This window comes from Colletotrichum graminicola (genome assembly GCF_000149035.1).
Source record: "Colletotrichum graminicola M1.001 genomic scaffold supercont1.46, whole genome shotgun sequence".
Taxonomy (NCBI): Eukaryota; Fungi; Ascomycota; class Sordariomycetes; order Glomerellales; family Glomerellaceae; genus Colletotrichum; species Colletotrichum graminicola.
The window spans coordinates 1-22167 of NW_007361050.1; the positions used below are offsets into that span (position 1 = coordinate 1).

The window sequence follows — 22167 nt, forward strand, 5'->3', positions numbered from 1 at the left end:
TATATATTTACTAGATAGTAGTGTAGTCTTTTCTATAAGTAATAATTTATTATATTTATTTATATTACTTATTAGTAGTAGTTTTATTATTTTATTATAATATACTACTTATAAAAGCTAAAGATAATAGTTACTTTAGTTATAAATTACCTTAAGGCTAAAGAACTACTATAATAGGCCTCTACTTTTAAGGTAGTATTATTACTAAAGTGTTACTATCTTATTACTTATATACACTTTATTTATATAGTAATAGGCTAATATATAGTTATTAGTATAAAAAAAGAATATAATATAATCCTATTTCTAATAGTAATTATTACTAAGTACTTAGTAAAATCTGTATATATTAAGCCCTTTTTTAAGGTGCTTTTACTATAGTTAAAGAGATTATTAAAGCCTATAGAGTACTTTTAATAACTAAAAGATCTAGCTAGTAATTTAGTAGCCTATAAGTATTTTTATAAATACTACTTTATTAATAGTAGTATAAGTAAATATCCTTACTATATTATATTAAAGTAGTTCTAGGTTAAAATAAGTAGCTATTACTATAAATATTTTAAATAATATACTTACTAATATAGCTATATAAGTATTTTATAGATCTTTTACTTATTAGTTACTATAAATAATAAGTCTTACTTTAAATTTAGTTAATTAACTATATTTATTAAGCTTATAAGTATATACTTAGTAGTAGCTAAGGACTTAATACCCTTTAGCTACTACTTATAGTACTATTACCTAAGATTATAATATTTTATTCCTATATAGATATATAATTTTAGTGTCTTTAAATTACTTTTATATAGGTAGCCTTTTAACTATCTATAGATTAGTAGAGGGTGTAGTAACTTCTAATATATACCTATTACCCTATAAGGTCTAGTAATAGCTTTAATATATATTAGTAATTTACTAGTAACGTCTTTATAAGTATTATACTTATTAGGCGTTATATAGTTAATTAATTCTTAGCTATAGGCACGCTTTAGCTAAAAGTAGTAATTTTTACTTACTAGTTAACTTTATAATATACTAAACTATATTATTACTTATAAGCTACTTTACGTATAGTCTATAATCTTTTATTATAAAGTAAGCCTTATAAGGAAAGTAGCCTTAAATAAAGTCCTTAGTGTAATCTAATTACCTATATATATAGTAAGATAATACTTTTTTATAATACCTTTAAGTAAGGTTACTACTAGCTAGAGATTACCTAATAAGCTAGCTATAGTTACTTAGGAATTTAATACCTTTTTACACTTAGTAACGTCTTATAAGTTAATTATATAAGGATAAAATAAGATATAAGGGATTACTATCCTTATTATTTTAAAACTATTAGTTCTTAGTTTACTACCCCTTATATTAATATTTATAAAGGCTATAAAACGCACTTAGTAGTAATAGTAGTAAAGTAAGGAGAAGTATAAACTTTACCTACTTATATAGATATTCTAGTATATTACCTAATTATAAAGCGCCTAGTAAAGTAATATTAGTATACTTAATTACTTTATCTATTTCCTTATTAGCTTCTTTATATAAAGGGGTTTAATTACTAGTTACTATTAGCTAGTTAATTTATTATTAAATTACTATCAGGTTAGTTTTATGAAGCTTATTAAGTAATCTATTTATTAATCTATTAAAGAGTTATTTCTTATTAAATATTATATTATATATAGTAAAGACCTTATTTTTATACTAAATACTAGACGTAATATAAATTACTAGATATATATCTAATAAGAAATCTAATCTATATATAGTAGTAAGCTTTTACTACTAGTTTTATAATAGTAATATATTTACTATTAGTATATATACTTAGTATTTATAAGCTTATAAATATAAAAGATCTAGCTTTACTATTAGTAAAGGCTTAGTATACTTATTAAGTATAAAATATAAGTAAAATATTTAATATAGTAATTTCTACCCTTAAGCTACTAATAGTATTTAATTATAAAAATAAGTAGCTATAGTTATAATTTTAGGCTATAGGACTTTAGGTAATTTTATATTAATATATATATAATACCTTAAGTTTAATAATTATAGTAATTTACTTAGCGCCTCTATTTTAAGCCTAAGTATTTACTACTAATAGCTTAATAAAGATCTTATAATTAAAGAGCGTATCTATAAGTTACTTAAGGCATAAGATTTCTTAGTTAGCCTTAATAACTTTTAGTGTAATTAAATATTTAGTTTTTAGTATTATAAGAAAGCCCCTTATTATTAATTTAATAGTATCTTAGTAGTAGCTATATTAGTAGAAATTCTATATAAGGCTAGTTACCTAATTTAAGATTATTATTTTAAAGTAGTATTTTATATAGCCTTATTTAAGATTATAAAAGTCTAGTGCTAGGTAATTACCTAGCGCTATATTTATAATTAATTTATAAAGCTAGTTATAAATTTACTACCTTATTTTACTAAGACTATATAAATTATAGTCTTATATTATTATAGTATTAACTTAAGTTAAATATACTTTATATATAGTATTTATAATCTTTATTAAAGCCTTAGCACCTAGGTAGCTAAAATACTTATACTATATTCTTATATTACTATAAAGTAGTTATTACTATATTAGTATTATATATTTATTTCTTACTTATAGGGTTAGTAGTAAGTTATTAGTAAAATATATAGTAAAAGCGCTTTTACTTTCTTAACTATAGCTATATTACTTATAATATTTAAGTACTTATTAGTTACCTTATTCCTTAATATAGCCTATAAGGCTATAGTCTATACGCCTTAGGTAATTATTACCTAGGCTTATATTTTACTATATACTTTACTAGTATAGCCTTATTAAGGAAATAAGTAATATAGTAAATATACTATAATATATTATATTATATATATAAAGCTTAGTTAGTAAGCTATTAGCGCCTTTTAGAATAATTTCTATAGTATTATATTCTTTATTTATAACTTAAGTAGTACTAGCCTAAATATAGTTACTTATTAAGGCTACTACTAATATAATAAACTTTAATATATAGTTAAATATATAGTTAGTAGTACTTAAATTAAGTAAAGCTAAATTACTTAGCTTATAGCTTTATAAAGTAGTATAAAAGGCTACCTTTATATAGTATTTACTATATAGTTAATATAACTTAGCCTTAATTCTTTATACTTATTTAGTAAAGTTAGGGTTACTTATAATATACTTATTTATTTATTACTAATATTATATATTTACTTACTAATTTTTAGGCCTTTATAACTTATTTATAAAGTAATAAAGTTATAATAAATAAGAATTAAAGTATATAAGGCACTTTACTTTTTTACTTACGCTTTATTAATAGTAATATCTCTTATTAGTTAATTTATTTATTTTTACTATATTTTTACTATACGTTAGGTTATTATTATTATTACTTCTAGTTAGGCTAAATACGCTATAGCCTCTTTAGCTATAATATAGTAAGTTATTAGTAAAGGCTTTAACTTTTTCTAGTGCTATCTTATAAAAAGACTACTAGTTAAGATTATTTTAATTACTTATTATTTTACTAGTTACTATATATAAATATAGCTAGAAGCTAAGTAAGCTACTTTATAAAGTAGTAATAAGGTTATCAAACTAAATTTATAGCTATTAGTAGCTAGGTAAATTAACTTATACTAATTTACTATTAGCTATATTTTATTTATTAAGCTATATAATAAGATCTTTTTTAGTAGTTAAGGCCTTTTACTAGGCTTTTACTAACACTTTACTATACTTATTATAAGTATACTTTATATACTTTTTTTTAGTTATTCTTACTACTATACTAAGCTTATTAAGCTATCTAGCTAGTAGTTTATTAAATTTATAATATCTTTCTTAAAGATCTATAGATATAGTAAATTTAACTATATTAGCTATATTTTTAATATCTTTTTACTAAGTAGTATACATATATACTTCCTTATAATAGTAGCTTATTTAGCTATTTAAGTATATAAAATTATATTAGTTAAGATTATTTAGTGTTATTATATATTTAGTTTTATATATAAGCTTATTAGGTATAGCTATAATAGCTTTATTTCTTACTATATATAGCTATATAGTTACTTACTAGGATATCTTAGTAATTACTATAGCTATAGTAACTTTTTAGTAAGTAGTAAGCTTATTTTTAGTTAAGGCGTATAAATATTATATTATAAGTAGCTTTATTAGTTTCTTTAAATATATCTTAAAGATTAATTAGTTTACTACTATAACCTTTAAGTTATTATACTCTTAGAGATTATAACACTTTACTTTTACTTAAATAGTATTAAGCTATATAAACTAATTACTATATAATTATAAGATAGTTACCTTATTATTATTATTCTTATTAATTATTATAATAGTATTAATTAATAAATAAGTATATTAGTTATTATAAATATATATATTAGACTATTAATTATTAAATTATAAGAATTATAATAATTAATTAAATAATTATACTATATATTATATAACTATAGTAAAATCCTATAGAAATAAGGAAAACCTCTTATTTCTTAGGTAGGAAATCCTAGGCTAATCCTAGTGATATTATTAGTGAAATTACTATAAAAGTGGGGTGATTTTACTGCCTATTCCCTAACGATTCGCCATAAGGTAACCGTACATTCGCCAGTGAATTCACGTGTAATTCCGCCACATTTAACCAAATTACCCCTATAGTAAGCCTACTTTATAACAATTAGTTAGTAAGATAACTAGCTACTAATATAAGAATTATCTTTAGTATTACCTCTAGACACCTATAATATAATTCTATAGGTCTACTAACTAACTTATAAAATAGTATTTATATAGATCTAAATAAGTAGAAATTAAAAAGTTCTTTTAGTATTATCGCTCCATACGCTCGTCGTGGATTAGAGATACATTGTAGCGTTCTTCTCCTCGCCACACTTTCATTACTGAGTTGCACTGCGCCACAGCTACGCGAATATCGGAAATCAAGCCTCCAGGGCCACTAGCGAAAACTGCTGTTCGTCCAGAGATGGTCGCATCTACAAACTGCCGCACAGTGGTTGTCATATCAGGGTGCCGAGGGGCATCGCTAGAGGTTATATCGCCTATGGGTGTTGCTACCATCTGGATTTGCTTTTCTCCCGAATGCCCACGAGCATCTGATGTTGACCCTGACTCGGACAGGTTTTTAGATTGTCGCGGTGAGGAAACAGGGCTGCTGGCATCGCGTGTTGCAAAAATCCGGACAACAACCTTAGGTCCGTCCTCGGCTTCTAAAAGATCCAATTCAGGCCTGATCCATTCGATATCCCTCGTGTGGCGAACGACCCAGACGAGTTCGAGCTTCCGGGAAGCTCCCGAGTGCCTTCTCAAGCTCATCAAGGCGGGAAGAACATATGTGACGCCAGTTCCGCCTGCAACACATAGAATATTGACATCTGAGGTGACATTGCGAAGAATTGGATCGCCGTAAGGCCCAGTTAAGATGACCGAGGTTGTGAGCGCTGCCTCGCTTTTGTCTCCCGAGACTGTGGCCAACTTCCGCTTTACGACCTCGGCAACCTTCTTGGTCTCGCCACTTTTAGCGCGGAAGATGTAAGAGTGCTTCGTTCTGCCGTTCACCGTTATGGGGACGTTCAGTGGAGTAAAAGGGTGCGACTGCCAGATGCTGCTCTCAGTGAAGCACAAGTAGAAGTGCTGGCCGATGCTCCACGCATCGTGGGGGTGAGAAAAATCAAGACGGATGACGTCGCCATTTTCAGAGTCCGGGAAGATGACCATGCCAGCCTGAGCGGCGGAGAAACCCATACCCTTGCCCTCGATGAAGTCGTGATGTACCAAGGCGGTCCTGATAGCGCGAGCAGCACGATCCAAGAACCAGATGATAAGAGCAGGGATCATGAAGCACTCCAGGTAATTCCAATGTCCAATGCAGGCACCAACATACAGCATAGCTAATACGTAATGAGACTTGCGGAAGAATTCGTAGCCAGTCAGGCGGATGACGGGGGGTAAGCTGAGAACGTAGAGCGCCAGGATGAAGAAGAGGGCGATACAGCCCCAGATCATGTAGAGCTGGGTAATCCATTCTACAGCAACTTTAGGTTGAGGCTGATACAAGCGAACTTCGATGACTAGCCAGCCAACGGTATGCAGAACAGACTGGATGACAATTATATATCCAAGCCAACGGTGGAGGAAATTGAAGTTCTGGTAAGGAACGCCAGTGAGAAGAGACAGGATAGACTCCCTGCTGGCGAAGAGGACGGCCAAGGGCGTGAGTGCGTAGGCGAGAATTCCAATACGATCAGCCCAAGGGCCAAGACTAACTCTGGTGTTATAAACACCGGGCATATTCTTGACTGGGGTAATCCAAGTGTTATATACGATGCCGACGAACGAGAAGATGAGGAGATACCCCGACAAGACGGCCAGGATCAAGACCTGTAGGCGAGTGGTCCTACCGAAGATGGGACGGATGAAGTCAGGGAGCAGGTATCGGTTCATGCCGGACGAGATTGCTTGGCGCAGGCGGTTGAGGAAGCTCTTGCTCTGACGAGAATCCTCGAGAATAGCAGCGCGGAGCACATCTTCTTCCGATAGCGATGGCAGTGCCCGTCGACCAACGGCCCACACCAACAAAATGCCACCGATAATAATCCATAGGATGCCAGAGTACAGCATGCCAAGATCGTGGGAGCCGTATACGACGTCGAGATAGGCACAAGATCCCGCATCGTTTGTGCAGGGAACCACCCGGTCCGAGTAGCCCCAATGAGGTTCTAATGAGGCGGCATCGCTGAAGTCCTGGATATGGCGAGCCGCCATCTGGCTCTTGAGATTGAAGTCCATGTTGCTAGATGACGGGCGTCAGGAGGGGAACGATGACAGACAGACAGCCAGGAGGTCGTATAAGTCGGCGCCCGTGGCCGAAGCGCCGTCCAAGTTTACCGCGTTCCACCCAGTCAAGGTAGAAAAATAGGATGGTGTCGACACGAAGCGGGCGAATAACTTGGAAAACTGGGTGGCCGCGCAGTGCAGATGAAAAGGCATCTAACAGGCTGGGATGGAAGAGGTCGAGTAGAGTAGGCGGCGACGCGGGGACGCTTTTAAGGCCAAAGGGACGGTGTGGCACCGTCGCATCCTGTGTTAGAAGACCGGGACAAAGCTAGGCTTGAGAAGTTTTCCGGGACGCAATGCCCGCCGTGTTTGTGGTTAGGAGGTTCCGGTGGGTAGCTAGTTGATGTAGTGGCATTGGTTTGTTTCCGGTTTGGGGGGCGGCTCCGAGATGTTTGGACCCGTACGGGGTACCGGGAGGGAACACTGGGCGGGTTGAAGAGGATTTATTGGTAGATTGGCACCTTGCCCATGTTGGCCACGCACCTACCACGTTTTTGTTTGAGCAAGTTTTTGTTTCTTGAGGCATTGCCAAGGCTTAACAAGCCGGACCGGTGCCAGCCCTCGATGGATATGCCCATGTGGACTGGATATGGAATTGGAATTGGGGCAGAAATGGTCTTGGGACCGGGTCCGCAAGTCGAGAGCATATCACAGAGAGACGGGCCAAGGCGAGCGAATACGACAGTAGACAACGGGCCAGGTATTAGTGATTGGTGAGTTGAGCATCTTTGAGCAAGTTTCTGCTGGAAAGCGGGCCCGACCGGTGTCTCCCATGGGGACGGTATCCACATGGGATACGGGCCCGGGGTGGGACGTGCGTTGAGGCTCTTGGGGGGGGGGGGGAAGGGCCTTCTTTGTCCGTTCCTTCCATCTTTTTATCCGAATGCTGACTGACATAAGCGTCTGTTTTCTCTAGCGAAAAGCAACACACACACGTGGGGTGGCGGCGGATCGACTCGATTCAGCCCCTTCAATCCATGTTTGTCCAACTCGATTTTCAAACCTGGTTTAGCGTGAGCAAGATAAAGGATGGATCCTCTCCATGGTGGCAGCTTTTAGTGCTGGGCAGCGCCGTCGTCTACACCAATACCCGATCATTCAATGTTGATCAATGCCACCAGCAGGTGTTGGTCGCCCCCTCTCTTTTGATTTGAAGCTTCACCCGATCTACTGACCCTTGCCCATGCTCCGGCCCTCGTCCTTGTTGCCTCTCTTGAAACTGGTGCAGCACTCACCCAACTGACTAGGATCTCCGTCTCTTCCTCCCATTGCCCCCTGTCGCTGCTAGATCACTGCGACTGTTACCGATGTTGGCCGTGCTGATGTTGCGGGGCTCCTGATTCCCTCTCCTCTCCTAACCATACATACACTTGCTGCCCCGACCCAACACCCAGGCCAGGGTGCTTGGCTATTCTCTTATAGATATCAAGCAAACCAGGCCCCGGCGACCCTTACGCCGCACGTCAATTCTTCTTGCACACAACCACTTCGGCCTCGGAACTTACGCGACTCTCTTCAATTCTGTCTAGCCACTCTGCTGCAGCGCTCAAGACACCCGGTGCTTTTTGCGACATTTCTCGTGCCCACCTACTCCGACACCTCTCGAATTGTCGCGTCCTGGCCGTAGTATCCGCCCCGTCCAACAGCTTCTGTCGTCCACGTCCTCAATTTCTAGCCCGCCGGCATAATACCCCCCCTCACGCTCCCAACTATCTTCAATTCCAAATCCGCTAATCATGGATCACGGCTCCATGGGCAGTTCCACGGCCGACTGCAAGATGTCGGTAGGTCAATCTTTCTATCCGTACCCCGGAGCGCACACTGTAACCATCTACTTACACACGATTAGATGTTGTGGAACTGGTACACTATTGATGCTTGTACGTACGCCGTAATGACCCTCGCCGATAGTTACAAAACCTCGGGGTAAATTTATCAACCCTAACCGAGCCTATGCTAAATGGGGTCCATTTCAGGTTTCCTCTCCAATTCATGGCAGATCAAGAACGCTGGCATGTTCGCCGCCAGCTGCATCGGCGTCAGCCTTCTTACCGTTCTCCTTGAGGTCTCCCGCCGCCTAGGCAAAGAATACGACTCTCTGATCCAGCGCCAGTTTCAGGCTCGCGCCGCCGAACTCCAGGCTCGCATACCCAAGGAAACCAACTGCTGCGAACCCCCCGCCGTCGTGGCGCCGCAGACTCTCGTCTTCCGTGCTTCGCCCTTGCAGCAGCTCATCCGATCCTTGCTTCACGCCGCTACTTTTGGCCTCGCCTACATTGTCATGCTGCTGGCCATGTACTATAATGGATACCTCATCATCTCCATCATCATTGGCGCTGGCCTCGGCAAGTTCTTATGCGACTGGCTCGTAGTCCGTGTCGTCTTGGACGCTGCGACGCCATCAAACTCCAATGCTGCCGGCATCGAGGAACCGAGTGTTTGCTGCGGCTGAGTGTCTGTTATTGCTGAGTGGAAGCACATGGAATGTTATTTGTCACTTGGACGGGTTGATTTGCATCATGACTAGGCGTTGGTGCTTTGGGACGGTCCTTGCCATTGCATGTCGGGACCCTGTTCGTTCCGAAGGAATGGAAAGCAAATATGGGGACCGGCAAAAAACAGATAGCTTGGCGGCTCTCTATATAATGATTATATACCCTTCATCTTGTGCATGCAAACGTTCCAGGCCGCCGCGCTGAGGTGGAAGTGTGCAGCATTGGGACGGGCTCCACCCGCGGGATTTCCTGCTTTTACGCTCAACTAGCATGGTATACGATGTGGTGGATGAGCATCTTGTCATCGCTGCTGTTCGTCATAGACCTCGCCCAGCTCGCTAAATATTAATGCAGCAAGCAGTTGGACCGCGCAGAGTTCATCGGGGACTCCGATTTTCCCTACCTCTTGTCTTCTCATATGCCCAGAAAGTCCAATCTACACCAAACGGACTCAATAATGCCCGATACGTATCATATCACGTTGCCCACACCGTGTACGGCATGGCATTCGTGTGGTTCGGTCTCTGGAACGAAGAAAAGGGCGGAGTGTTGAAGGCCATTCCTAGGAAATAGTCACACCATACACACTTAGCGGAGCTAACTAGCAATAGATGACGACGCGCATCTGAATCCAACAAGACGCTATACAGCTGGCTCTGCGACATTCCTCGCTTTACATGGGTTTTTCTTGGCACTACTTCGACGCGTCCTGATTCCTTTTGGGTTCGTTTTTACGAAGTATATGGAATAGAAATGAAAGCCCTATATTGCTATCCCCGCTTGCTTCACCAGGGCTCTCCTGTTCATATCTGCGCATTGCGAATCCGTCGCGAGTCCGTCATTATTATGCAAAGGAACCGCTACAAGAGTGGCCTAGTGACCTAGGTAGCCGTCTCCGAGAGGATGTCGAGCCGAACAGAGAAGATATCGAAACGCTACTCGGCTCGTGCACCATTACTTTGCCGAGAACAATCTTATGAAGCAGCACGCCTAGTATCACCATTCCTCGCTGCCGCTGGAAAAACACGCAAACGTTCCCGCCATCAACCGCGGTTTAAGAAAGAAATGTAGCACCATCCTGCTTAAACAACCAGTCGCTAGTAGCATCGACCGTGAAGTTTGTGATGTTGAACTCATTGCCTTGCTTAGCTGGCGCGTGGGAACTGCCGCTTCCACTACTGCCTTCCATCCCAGACGAAGCTCCGTTTTGCCCGTTGGCATTATTCATGGCGGGCCGACTGCCGGCAACATTCTCATTGCCTACCGGCAACCGCGGTACGTTGAAGAAATCAAACACGTCCAGATATTCAAGCTCATTTGGTGCCGGCGTCCTCGCCGGTGTAACGCTTGGTAGACGACTATGGCTGGGGATACCGTTTGCCCGTGGCTGGCGAGATATCAGAAAATCGAGGTCAAAAGCTGTGCGCCGCATGTCAGCCAGTATCTTGACCGAACTGGGTGTGACACCGTCGCCTTGCCGCTCACTATCCCGGTGCTCGTCGAGGACACGTTGCAGAAGAATGCAGTAGCGCGCTGCCACCGGCCAGTAATGCCCCATCTCTCGCAACGTCTCTACGAAGAATTGGATCTGTGGAGACAGCTTGTGCTCTACGGTGGAGCCGTGGACGAGCAGTAAACGCGAGGCCACCCAGAGGGTGAAGGCAAAGGGGGGGCCCAACTTCGCCAAGAGCCCATTGTTGACGACGAACTCGCCCAGCGCTGCAATGTTCTCGACTGCGCCATGACAGCGCTGCGAAGCGCTGTATGAAGGCGTAAAGATTGGTGACCGAGTGGTGGGATACGCGGCCGAGGAGTGTAGCCGTATGACGGCTGTGTGATAGGTGGCGTGCAGCATCACCCATCCGCAGTTGAGCATCTTATTTCCGGGCTGGAACAGCTTGGCCATGTTGCCGTATTCACCGGGGAGACCGAACTTCCATGAAGTAAGCATATTGTCAAGCTCCTTGTACCGCATCTGCCACTGCTCCACGTCGCTCAAAGCGCTGATGTCAACAGGCTGCTTCAAGAACTTGTGGATCTTGGACAATATCGCTAGGATCTCTATGTAGTAGGAGAATGCTCCTAGGTTCTCCGGCTTGTTGATGTCGTATTCTGGATTCATGTCCTCCTGGTTATCATGAGTTCGGAACCACCGTGTCTCGACCTTTTGGTTTTTGACCCATATGTCATCTCGACATGGTAGTGTTCTGTCGATTTCCTTGTCGTCTAGTGCGAATTCGAACGCAGTGGCCAGTGTGGCGTACCGATCCAGGAGATAAATCATCCAGAAAAGGCGCCGTCTTGACTCCTCCTCAATGAAGTCCTTGGGTTCTGGCAGAATCATGGCCCGGAGGGTATAGATGGAGGTGAAGCTGGGCGAGACCGAGAAAGACGTGCTTTCCACAGCCAACCCGAGTTGCACAACAGACCTCGTAATCAAGGCCATGATGTTCCACCCGGGAGGGCCGTTACTATCTCCAACCAAATCCAGGGCAAGAATCACCAAGGCTTGCAGGGCTTTGACTGAAGAGTTTTCCATGCCGTATAGCAGGACTCTTTGCTTGGAGATGGAGTGATAGTGTTGCCTGCTCTCATCGGTCAGTCTCGAATCGGTCGAATACCGCAGCGTCGTCGCCACGATGGCATGGAGTAGGATGCGATCGCTCTCTTCCAGGGTTGAAGGCCCAAACAAAGAGTCCAGTGTTGTCTTCCTGTGAAGGATAGGACACCACGTGTTGATATGCTTGAAGTAAAGGTCGACCAGGGCATAGAGCAGGTCGTAGGGTGGTAGTTCCTGGTCGGATGATGTTGAAGCCTGGCTCTGCGCCATGGCAACATCCGGAGAGTGAAGCTGCGTCTGGTTCGTCCCATAGTATTCCTGAGCTGCGCTGCTAGGGTGCGCTATGGCAGAGATGTGGCTAGTAGGCGCGGGCATGCTGGCCATGGGCATCTGCCCTTGAAACTCATGCATGGATGGGGTTGGAGGCGGCATTCCAAACTCCATAGACTGGGTGTTGGGCGGATAGGAGGACGGTTTTTGAAGAAACAAGGCTGTCTCTGCCTGGGGGGTCCGAATCGACTCGGAAGGCCGAAACAAGGCATTGGTTTCCCGCGGGGTGCCTTGGTCGCTAGGGAGACTTGGATTGCTATTCCGTATGCTTGCTGCCGTGCCCTGGTGCTGGCCAGAGGTCAAGGCGGCCTGTAGAATCTCGGCATGGGACCTGAGGATCTCCTCAAGCTTGTCCAAACGTTGCTCCAGCTCGCGTCCGTAGCCGGCGCGAAGGCCGGGCTTTTTACGTTCCTTGTACTCGCACAGTGCACCATTTCGACTACACCAACCGCACGAGGGCTGACCGCGGTCGCATTTTACCTGAGGTTGGCATCAGCCCAGTCAGTTCTTGCATATACATACGGTGAAGCTGAGCGGGCTTCGAGTGCCAGGCTAGTCGTGGTGAGAAGGCCGGAAGCTTGGTGACGAAAACAAAGACAACGACGAGTAACAGGAGATTAAGACCTGAAAGGCAGAGGATATATATAAAAGATCATTTGAGTGGAAGGGCAGGCCCCCCAAGAGAGAGAGAGAGAGAGAGAGAGAGAGACCGGGGGGGGGGGGCATTTAGAAGGGAACAAGCAGCGAACGAAGATGAACAAGAAGGTGCCAAAGTACCTTTCTCTGCTTGCACAACTCGCATCTTGGGACAGGATTGTTAGCATCGGGATTCTGCTCGGGGGCCACAGGCTCAGGAGATGCTGACATGGGGAAGAAAAGAAGGAAGCATCAGGGCACGTATCATGAACAAGAGGGCAGACAGGAAAGAGGCAACGAGGAGCGGGGAGGGGTGGTGGATGCTAAAGTTCGGGGTTGAGTCGAGCGAGATGCGAAGGAATTGTAGGGTCGAACGAGGTGGACTAGACAACATTGTACAGTACTAGAGAAGCGAATAACGTACGAAACAGATATGGGTCTCTTGCGCTTCCCAAGACGGGTAGCATCCTGGTCGTCCTGCTCGAGGTCGTTCTCGTCGGCGCTCTGCAGCTGGTTACCGTCGTCAGAGTCCTGGTCGTTCTGACTGTAAGTCTGGCTCTGGTCATGATCCTGGGGTTGAATCCGGTGCTGGATAGACTTGGTATTAGGTGCAGGCGGTGACCGACTGCTGACGAAATGGCCGTTGTGCTGCATCCTCGGCGGGCAGCACCCAGAAGATAGCAAGCACTCGGTGACTCGGCCCGAGAAGAGTGACGCCGGGAGCGAGGGTGAGAGGAGAGCGAGCGAGTGCACTGGAGTCGCAGGCGTTTGTGCGAGATGCCAACGCGCGGATTCGGGAGACGATTGGGAACCTCGGGGTAATGTTGAGCAGAGGGGGGGGGGGGGAAGGGCTGGGTGCAAGTGGGAAAGGGCTCGGGGTATTCTTGTTTTTCTGTCCCACACGTGCCGCGAACGGGGACCAGACTGGGGTGTACTGGAGAGCGGGGGAAAGGGGAAAAAGAGGAGGAAGCGGAGGCGGGGAGAGAACAAGGCAGCCTAGGATTGGACGAGACGATGAGATGGGAGACAGGCTAAATCGAGTTTGAGCATCGAGCCGAGCTGCCAGTGTGCTTTCTTCTCGTTGCTGGATGGACCTGCGCCTACTTTGTGTACATATGAATGGAGCGTTGCCCAAGTTTGAGAGGAAGACGCTGGTAGAGTTTCTACTCTGCAGGATAAATTAAGAATAGGTACTGCACTGAGCCTACCCACCTAGGTACCTACAGGTAGGTAGGTAGTCTACCGAGCAGCTAGGTGGGACAAGAAGCAACTGTAAACGGGGGCGGCAGGATGGAAATGGATAGTGTGGAGAAGAAGGAAAGAATGGAAGGTGACGAGACTGTCTTGGCCGCTGCCCGCACAAGGAGGGGGTTGTGGAGAACATAGAATGCGGAGAAGCCGCTAGGAGTAGGAGAGGAAGAGGATCATCCGAGGTAAGGCAGGTGCCGCGTAGTACACTACAGTGCACTGAATGGCCAGATTCCAGATACATACATACGATTCTGCATCCTTTCAAATTACGAGCTGTTTTTATTTAAGAAAGGGAAAAAAAAGACTATGATATCAATATTTTCACTGCTTCTGTTGGAATGAGAGGGGCTTGGGACCGAAATATGTCTATTCACCCGTATTAATATCCGTATCTGAGGGGGTAAAATCACCATGTATAGCTAGATAGGTAGTCCGACAGCGCCATGTTCACCACATCCATGTTCTTCGTCATGACATGATATCTTCCGCGGCGACTGCAAACGGGTTTCAAGCCCACAACCAGAAAAAGGAGATAAACAGAGAAAAAGAAAAGAAAAAGAAGGCAAAGGAAAGAACCCCCCCCCCCCCCCCTGGAATCACTTGCTGAGATACGGTGATCAGAAGCGGACTACCACACTGTGCCATCTCCATGACGATGGCCTTTTCTCAGAAATCCGGGGAGGCTGGAGTCTTCGTAGGCCGTAACGGACCGCATGCATCACGGCCGCGCCCCGGTGATCGGGTCTGGTAAGACAACTCCCGATCAACATAACAACGACAACGGCAACACCCAGGTGCCATGGGTCACCCCACTGTCTCCACCATGAGTGCGTGCGGGGACAGGCCTCCTGTCCCCGTAGTGTCCGTATTCGCCCTTCATCTGCTGAGTAGGGTCCACCAGAAATGCGGAGTGCCGGGGATGGGGTCGGTCATGAATGGCCCGGAGGGCAGTACTTTGTACCCGAGTAGGTACCCTGGTAGCCAGGCTTTCAGCCACTTGGCAGATTCGCCAGCCAACAATGAATGCGTGGCAGACCACGGGCTTCAATTGTCGCTCAGCTTCGAGTTTTCCTCTTCTTCCTCGTGATGGGAAGCCTCAAGCTTGAGAAATCGTGCTTGTATCGGTCCAGGGCGACGATGGTCGCCGCATCGCGTTACCTGCATGTAGCACCATACACTCACTACCTAGGCAAGTAGACAAGGTCAATTCCATTCCGAAGCCCGGCATGTGGAAGTGGGGGGGGGGGCTCTTCCACATGCCTTACTGGACTTCCGAGGCACCCCCCCTCCCCAATCCATGATATCATGGCTGGTCTCGGGCTATCTGAGACCGACCTCCAAAAGCTTCTTGTCCACCGTAAACTCGAGCTAATCTGTCTCGTCAATTACCCCCCCTCCCCCACTAACCCGAGAGGCTCGTTCTACCTAGGTGGTCGGCTTACCAGCTGCGTTTCCCCTGATTCGGTGCTTGTTTTACTCTCGTTGACGAGCTTCGTGTGTCTGGGAAAATCCGGGTCACGGCTTTTATCTTAAAAGACACTCCCCGTTGCTTTCTCTCCATTGTCGCCCAGTACCCTTCTCTCCTCATGCTTCTCCGTGATATTATCTCCAGGACACCCGCATACACAAGCAGACATACAGACACGCACGCAAAGAGAACCGGAGATAGATTCACACCGGGACAATGGCATCTGTGAGATCTTTCCCCTCCATCAAGGAGATCCGGACGTTTGTCATTGGCGGCGTCGGCTCAGGCGGGGATTACCATAACGTCAAGGGCGGCCACTGGTATGTGTTACTGCTGCGCCTCTGCAGCAAGACCGCCGCAGCCATCAGGGAAGCATGAACTGACAAGCGAGATGGACAGGCTCATTGACAGCCCCATCTCCACTCCATGTTCGCGTTGGGAGCAGTACCGCAACTCGAGAACGAGCTGGGGTATCAACGTTCTCGGCTCTTTCCTTGTTGAGATTGAAGCGACCGACGGCACTGTCGGCCTAGCCACTGGTTTTGGAGGCATGTTGCATCACAACCTACTGTACCAAAGGACAACGTAGCTGACTGCGGTTCACACAGGCCCTCCCGCTTGCTGGCTCGTCCACCAACACTTCGAGCGTTTTCTCCTAGGCGCCGACCCACGCAACACGAACCTGTTGTTCGAGCAGATGTACAGAGGCTCCATGTTCTACGGCCGAAAGGGTCTCCCTCTTGCCGTTATCTCCGTCATCGATCTAGCCATCTGGGACTTGCTCGGCAAGCTGAGGAATGAGCCCGTATATAAGCTGATTGGGGGTGCCACCAAGGAGCGTCTCGACTTTTACTGCACCGGCCCCGAGCCTATGGCGGCCAAGGAAATGGGCTTTTGGGGCGGCAAGGTCCCTCTCCCATACTGCCCTGAGGAAGGCCATGTCGGTCTCAAGAAGAACGTCGAGTTCCTGCGAAAGCATCGCGAGAGCGTCGGTCCCGACTTCCCCATCATGGTCGACTGCTACATGAGTCTCAACGTTCCATACACCATTGAGATTGTCAAGGCCTGCGAAGACTTGAACATCAACTGGTGGGAGGAGTGTCTGTCGCCCGACGACACGGATGGTTTTGAGCAGATCAAACGTGCACACCCAACGATCAAATTCACAACGGGAGAGCATGAGTACTCCCGTTTTGGGTTCCGCAAGCTCATCGAGGGCCGCAATCTGGACATTATCCAGCCGGACGTCATGTGGCTCGGCGGTCTCACGGAGCTGCTCAGGGTGTCGGCGATGGCTTCTGCATACGACATCCCCGTCGTCCCGCACGCCAGTGGCCCCTACAGTTACCACTTTGTCATGTCACAGCCCAACACGCCGTTTCAGGAGTACCTGGCCAACTCGCCCGACGGCAAGAGCGTGCTGCCCGTCTTTGGTGACCTGTTCCTTGACGAACCCATTCCCACCAAGGGCTTCCTGACGACGGCGGACCTCGACAAGCCTGGCTTTGGACTCACGATCAACCCGGCAGTGAGGTCAAAGCTCATCTCGGGCAGGTCACTGCTCAATGTCAACCCCGTAAGTGGCCTTGCCGAACCGGGTGATGTATTCTGCGCAGTGCTGATAACAAGTATAGGAGAGACCGCTTAAGGCAGCGGAGGGGACGGAGACGAGTGAAGCGAAAGGCATTGTGCATGACGTGACGACAAAGGTGCAGGATCTCACGACTTCTTCGAAATAGGGAAAGCATACACGTTAACGCAGTGAGAACGATAGACCAAGGAAACGCCCAGGGGGGGCGCTAGCTAGACATTATCTACTCCGTCGCGGCCATGTATTGTGTAGCGCAGGTTGATCAACAAAATCACACTAGAAAAAACCCTACTGAGTGTTCGACAACAACATGAGCAACACACACACACACACACACAGAGAGAGAAAGAGAAAGAGAGAGAATGGTCATCCCGGAGCATTTATAAATATGAGATTTTATCAGCAAGCACAGAAGCTTGTTTGCATGCAGGCAGGTGTGTCTTGGACAAGAATAATAATAGTAAGGGGTATGCGGGCTGAACTGTGAGGGTTGAGCCAGCCTGGTCAAGTGCGCATGATGCACGAGAATTTCGGGATGTTGAGGTGGTAATTAGTGGTGGGGATGGCTCGCTGTAATTCACACCGATGATGCGGGGTGCAAGGCGGAGGAAGACCGCACGTAGAGAGTCTACATAGGTCTAGATGCGTATCTCGGTGCCTGCCTACCTACCTAGGTAGGGAGGTACCTAGCCAAGTAAGTAGTAGGAAAATATTCATCGTGACTTCTTGGCTCGGTCGTCGGGTCTCACTTGAGCCGCCCTCGCTGCACATTCACCCCCCTTCCCTCCTTCCCCCGCTCCACCACCAACCGTCGATTGTTCTGTAGGTACATGGTCAGCTACAAATAAGTTAAGGCGACCGCCTTTTCAGCATCCGACGCTTAACTCAACCTCAACCTTTGATGCCAAACTAAGCAGACGCGCCAACGATATCGATTCACCGCGATGGCTCCGACGAACCTGCTCGCCGGCAAGACTGCCATTATAACAGGCGGCACAACCGGCATCGGAAAAGCCATTGCCCTCGAGTATATCAAGCAAGGGGCCAACGTCGTCGTGAATCACCTAGGCCTTGGAAAGGATCAACCCCACCTCGATGCTCTGATTGCCGACGCTGCTGCCGCAAGGCAAGAAAATCCCAACGCCGGCCGTTTGGCCGAACAGATTGGCGACGTACGTGAGCCAGAGACTGCTGCCCGGCTAGTTGCCCACGCCGTTGAGCACTCGGGCAATGGCCGTCTTGATATTTGCGTCTCCAACGCCGGCATCTGCACATTTGCCGAGTTTCTCGACCTGACACCGGACCTCTTCACCAGGACAGTCCGCACCAACCTCGACGGCGCCTTCTACGTCGTCCAGGCCGCCGCTCGCCACATGAGTCAGCAGTCGCCCGCGGGCGGTAGCATCATTGGAATCTCGTCCATTTCCGCCCTCGTCGGCGGCGGTCAGCAAACCCATTATACCCCCACCAAGGCCGGCGTCCTCAGTCTGATGCAGAGCACCGCCGTGGCACTGGGCAAGTACAACATACGCTGCAATGCGTTACTCCCCGGCACCATCAAGACACAGCTCAACGAGGAGGACCTGGCGAATGACGCCAAGCGTGCATACACGGAAGGCCGCATTCCCCTTGGGCGTACCGGTGTGCCGTCCGACCTCGCCGGACCAGCCGTCTTCCTCGCATGCGAATACCTTAGTGGATACGTGACGGGTGCGCAGCTACTGGTCGATGGCGGTCTCTTTGTCAATCTCCAATAAGCGCCGTCACTCACCCATGAAGATTTTTCATTGCCTGTACATAGTATGTATTCAAGTGCCTGGATTGAGCAGCCGGAAGTCTCTCGCCATAGGTAGCGAAAGGAGGTTACAGGTAAAGTGAGGAATGAGGAATGAGGGATAAAACAACACCGGAGACAAGGACTACTTAGCCATCCAACGACCCTCATCCGTCACCATCAAGGGTGAAACGCACCTCCAAGGGTTGGGAATGTGTGATTTATCCGTAGCAAGTGAGTGGCGTCTCACCTAATCCACTTGAGCGCCCAGATTCTGCCCAATCACGCCAGCCCACTGAGGCCATCAGCCCCCTCCACCGGCCCCTCGGCTTGGTATTACAAGGCCATGCATGGGTTTTGCCCAGGGCTAGCCTTTGGGTTTCTTCCTGCAACATGTCTCGTTGCTAGTGGAGGGGTTTCTTTCTTTTTCATTTCTTTCCGTCTTGCCATGTCCGCTGCTGCTGGAGCGGGCGCACAGGATGAAGAGGACTGCATTGATGGTCTCTAGTCTACGGCAGCTGTGACGTGATTAGTGACAGGATAGTCTACCTACGCGTACTGTACATTCCTCCCTCCCTTGCCCAGAGATAGAGTTCAGGGCGGAGCGGGGCTCGACAGGGGTAGAGTAGAGGGGGTACAGACACTGACCTAGACCCGGGCCGACAGTGTGACGGCATCGCAATGCGACCCGCGAGTAGCGCGCGAGGCGGCACCAGGACGCGACAATGATGGCGCCGGGCTGAGGCCTGTTCTTCGTTCGGCCTACTTCCTGACAGGGCTCGGCAAAGCTGACCGATGGCGTAGTTATGCAGCCATAGAAGAAGCAGAAGCAGAAGCAGAAGCAGAAGAAGAGGAAGAAGAAGAAGAAGAAAAGAGGCAGAGAACAGAACATGCCCGCACAGAGTGGTAGGCATATGCCTGTGCCTGTGCGGGTAGGCCCCTTGTCCACCCGAGGTAGATGGATAAATAAATGTAAAGGCGAGGCCGGTTTTGGATGTACACTACACTAGACCACCGTATGATGATCATGAAGCTCTTCTGCATCTACCAGATACAGTAACTGAATTAAACTCACCCTCACCCTCCCACCCCCCCCCCCCCCCCCCCCCCCCCCAGCGAAAGTCCCAGAGACGCAAACACAAAAATCGGAAAGACCACAAAAGACGCACATGTGGATGGTCTGGAGTTATGTGGTCCTACGGTCTTGTTCTATACCTATGTAGGTAGACATGTGGTTCTTTTCCGAGATCTCTGACATGGGTACGGATAAAGGCACGTCATTGGGTCGAGTCAGGAGTCAGTTGTTTGCCCTAGATACTAATTGCCAGTGTACGGATATCCTGACTCTGATGAGATGGTTAGGTGGATATCAGGACGAACAAGTTGCCAAGGATAGGCAGGCGATGTTTCCTCGCATTACCACATTGTTTTTTCCCCCCTCCAAGGTATCCTAATCTAGTTTACACCAAGCTAGCTCACTTAGCAGGGCGAGTTAACAATGAGGTGAGACAAGGGCGGTTATGCAGGGCCAAGGTCCGTAGGATTTCCGTGGGACCGAGAATTCCCGGGCCCGGCGCCGCTGAAAAGTTCCGGGTGTTTGCGCTGAAGGGGGGAGGCCCTTCTTATCTAAGACGTAAACGGTGCGGATGTTCCTTCGGCCCGTCTAGTGTAGCGGAGCAGCTTGGCGAGCGCCAATCGCTGCTCTCCTCCAAGATCCCTGCGCTTTACCACAACTTCCCCCCCCTCTTTCAGGGAACCCCTTATGTTCTGACGTCACTGCGGACTCGCCGGAGGGACACCGACCCGCCTGAACCAAGTGGGGGGGGGGACCCTGTTGGTAGCCAGCCAGCCATACACAACGGGCAACGGCGCGCACGCATACCTACATCGTACACTACATACCTACACTAGTACGGAGTATCCGTACATTCATAGGTACACTGACATGTGTCCTTGATGCAACTTCCACCTTGTGGTGCAAAGGCATTCTCGCATTTGTGGATCGCTTTCACTGCTATCGCAACAAGCCTGCGGGCACCATCCCTGTGCCTCCCTGCCGTCTAGGTAGTGTAGGTAGTGTACACTATGGATGCATCGATAAGGGATGGATTTACGGAGTAAGTAGATAGTGTAGTGTAGTGTGCCGGTAGGAAGAGGAGAGAGGGAGGTAGCCAACCAGCCAGGAGGCGCTTCTCTGATACTGACTGTTTTGGACTTGGGAACAACGCAACGCTGATTGACGGGGCATCAAGAAAAGACGAAACGGCGTGCGGATGTACGGACTGTAGATGTGCACTGATAGTACCTTTTCTCTGTCGCGTCTTCCCCTGGCCCCAGTCCAACGTCTTGTGTCCGTATCTTCTTCCTATACCACGCAAACCCTGAACCCTCCCCCCCCCCCCTTTCGTCGTTTGGATGGTTGCGTGAGGCCTGCCTGCAGTGCCGGGCCACGGAAATAGCACTGATATGAGGAGGGATGGAGGTAAGGAGGCAAGGCATGTGAGAAACAGTACCTTGCACTACTTACTGTACACGAACCCTAGCACCTCCTAGACGACGTGGAATTACGTCTAGTCTAGTCTAGTCTAGTCTAGTCTAGTCTAGTCTAGTCCAGAGAGGACGAGAGCCTCCAAAGCCCTGAGACTTGCCTACAGACTACAGGTACGCGGCGAACCATATTCAGGGTCCGACGACGTCGGGGGGTGTGACGGCAGCGTGCATACTTGAATGTTCGTCGCCTGCCAAGACCGCATGGGAAGAAAGCAGGGTCGATCGCTGCCGCATCGGTCCCTTGATCATCATCATCATCACCACCACCACCCCCTCGGGGCATTTCACCTCTCGCTGTCCTCGCGCCCTGCCCTGTCTCGACCGCGGAACCTTTTGCAGCCGCAACGAAGTAGCCGGAATACTCCAAAGTCTCCACCATGACGGTTGGCACAATGGAGACTAGATGGGGCCTTCTGCACCATGCGCCGGCCACCCAATTGTTAGCGGCCCGCTGGTCGACTCGCTGGTTTTGGCGACGTCTACGGAGTACCCTGCGGTGTATACTCCATACTTGTACACCCACTATGAATGAATACCTACCTGGCTACGCACCAAATGCTCGTTGCTACACATTACGCTCACTGCCAACTACCTTTATCTTA

The 22167-nt window shown here is 46.9% G+C and overlaps 5 protein-coding genes across 5 annotated transcripts; 3 read left to right on the top strand and 2 right to left on the bottom strand.

The window, feature by feature from the left end:
- Positions 1–4885: 4885 nt before the first annotated feature.
- GLRG_09179 (ferric reductase like transmembrane component) lies at positions 4886–6862 on the bottom strand (the record flags this gene model as incomplete). Its single annotated transcript, XM_008099864.1, has 1 exon — positions 4886–6862. The coding sequence occupies one exon, from the start codon at positions 6860–6862 to the stop codon at positions 4886–4888; it is 1977 nt and encodes a 658-aa protein (XP_008098055.1).
- Positions 6863–8759: 1897 nt separating this feature from the next.
- GLRG_09180 (ctr copper transporter) lies at positions 8760–9362 on the top strand (the record flags this gene model as incomplete). The annotated part of the gene is made up of 2 exons (XM_008099865.1): positions 8760–8790; positions 8887–9362. 2 exons carry the CDS (start codon positions 8760–8762, stop codon positions 9360–9362), a joined length of 507 nt encoding a protein of 168 aa, XP_008098056.1.
- A 1097-nt stretch (positions 9363–10459) lies between these two features.
- GLRG_09181 (fungal specific transcription factor domain-containing protein) lies at positions 10460–13585 on the bottom strand (the record flags this gene model as incomplete). Its single annotated transcript, XM_008099866.1, has 2 exons — positions 10460–12734; positions 13356–13585. The coding sequence occupies 2 exons, from the start codon at positions 13583–13585 to the stop codon at positions 10460–10462; spliced, it is 2505 nt and encodes an 834-aa protein (XP_008098057.1).
- A 2281-nt stretch (positions 13586–15866) lies between these two features.
- GLRG_09182 (mandelate racemase/muconate lactonizing enzyme domain-containing protein) lies at positions 15867–17389 on the top strand (the record flags this gene model as incomplete). Its single annotated transcript, XM_008099867.1, has 4 exons — positions 15867–15970; positions 16050–16189; positions 16259–17226; positions 17285–17389. The coding sequence occupies 4 exons, from the start codon at positions 15867–15869 to the stop codon at positions 17387–17389; spliced, it is 1317 nt and encodes a 438-aa protein (XP_008098058.1).
- Positions 17390–18185: 796 nt separating this feature from the next.
- GLRG_09183 (short chain dehydrogenase) lies at positions 18186–18998 on the top strand (the record flags this gene model as incomplete). The annotated part of the gene is made up of 1 exon (XM_008099868.1): positions 18186–18998. The coding sequence occupies one exon, from the start codon at positions 18186–18188 to the stop codon at positions 18996–18998; it is 813 nt and encodes a 270-aa protein (XP_008098059.1).
- Positions 18999–22167: the final 3169 nt, after the last annotated feature.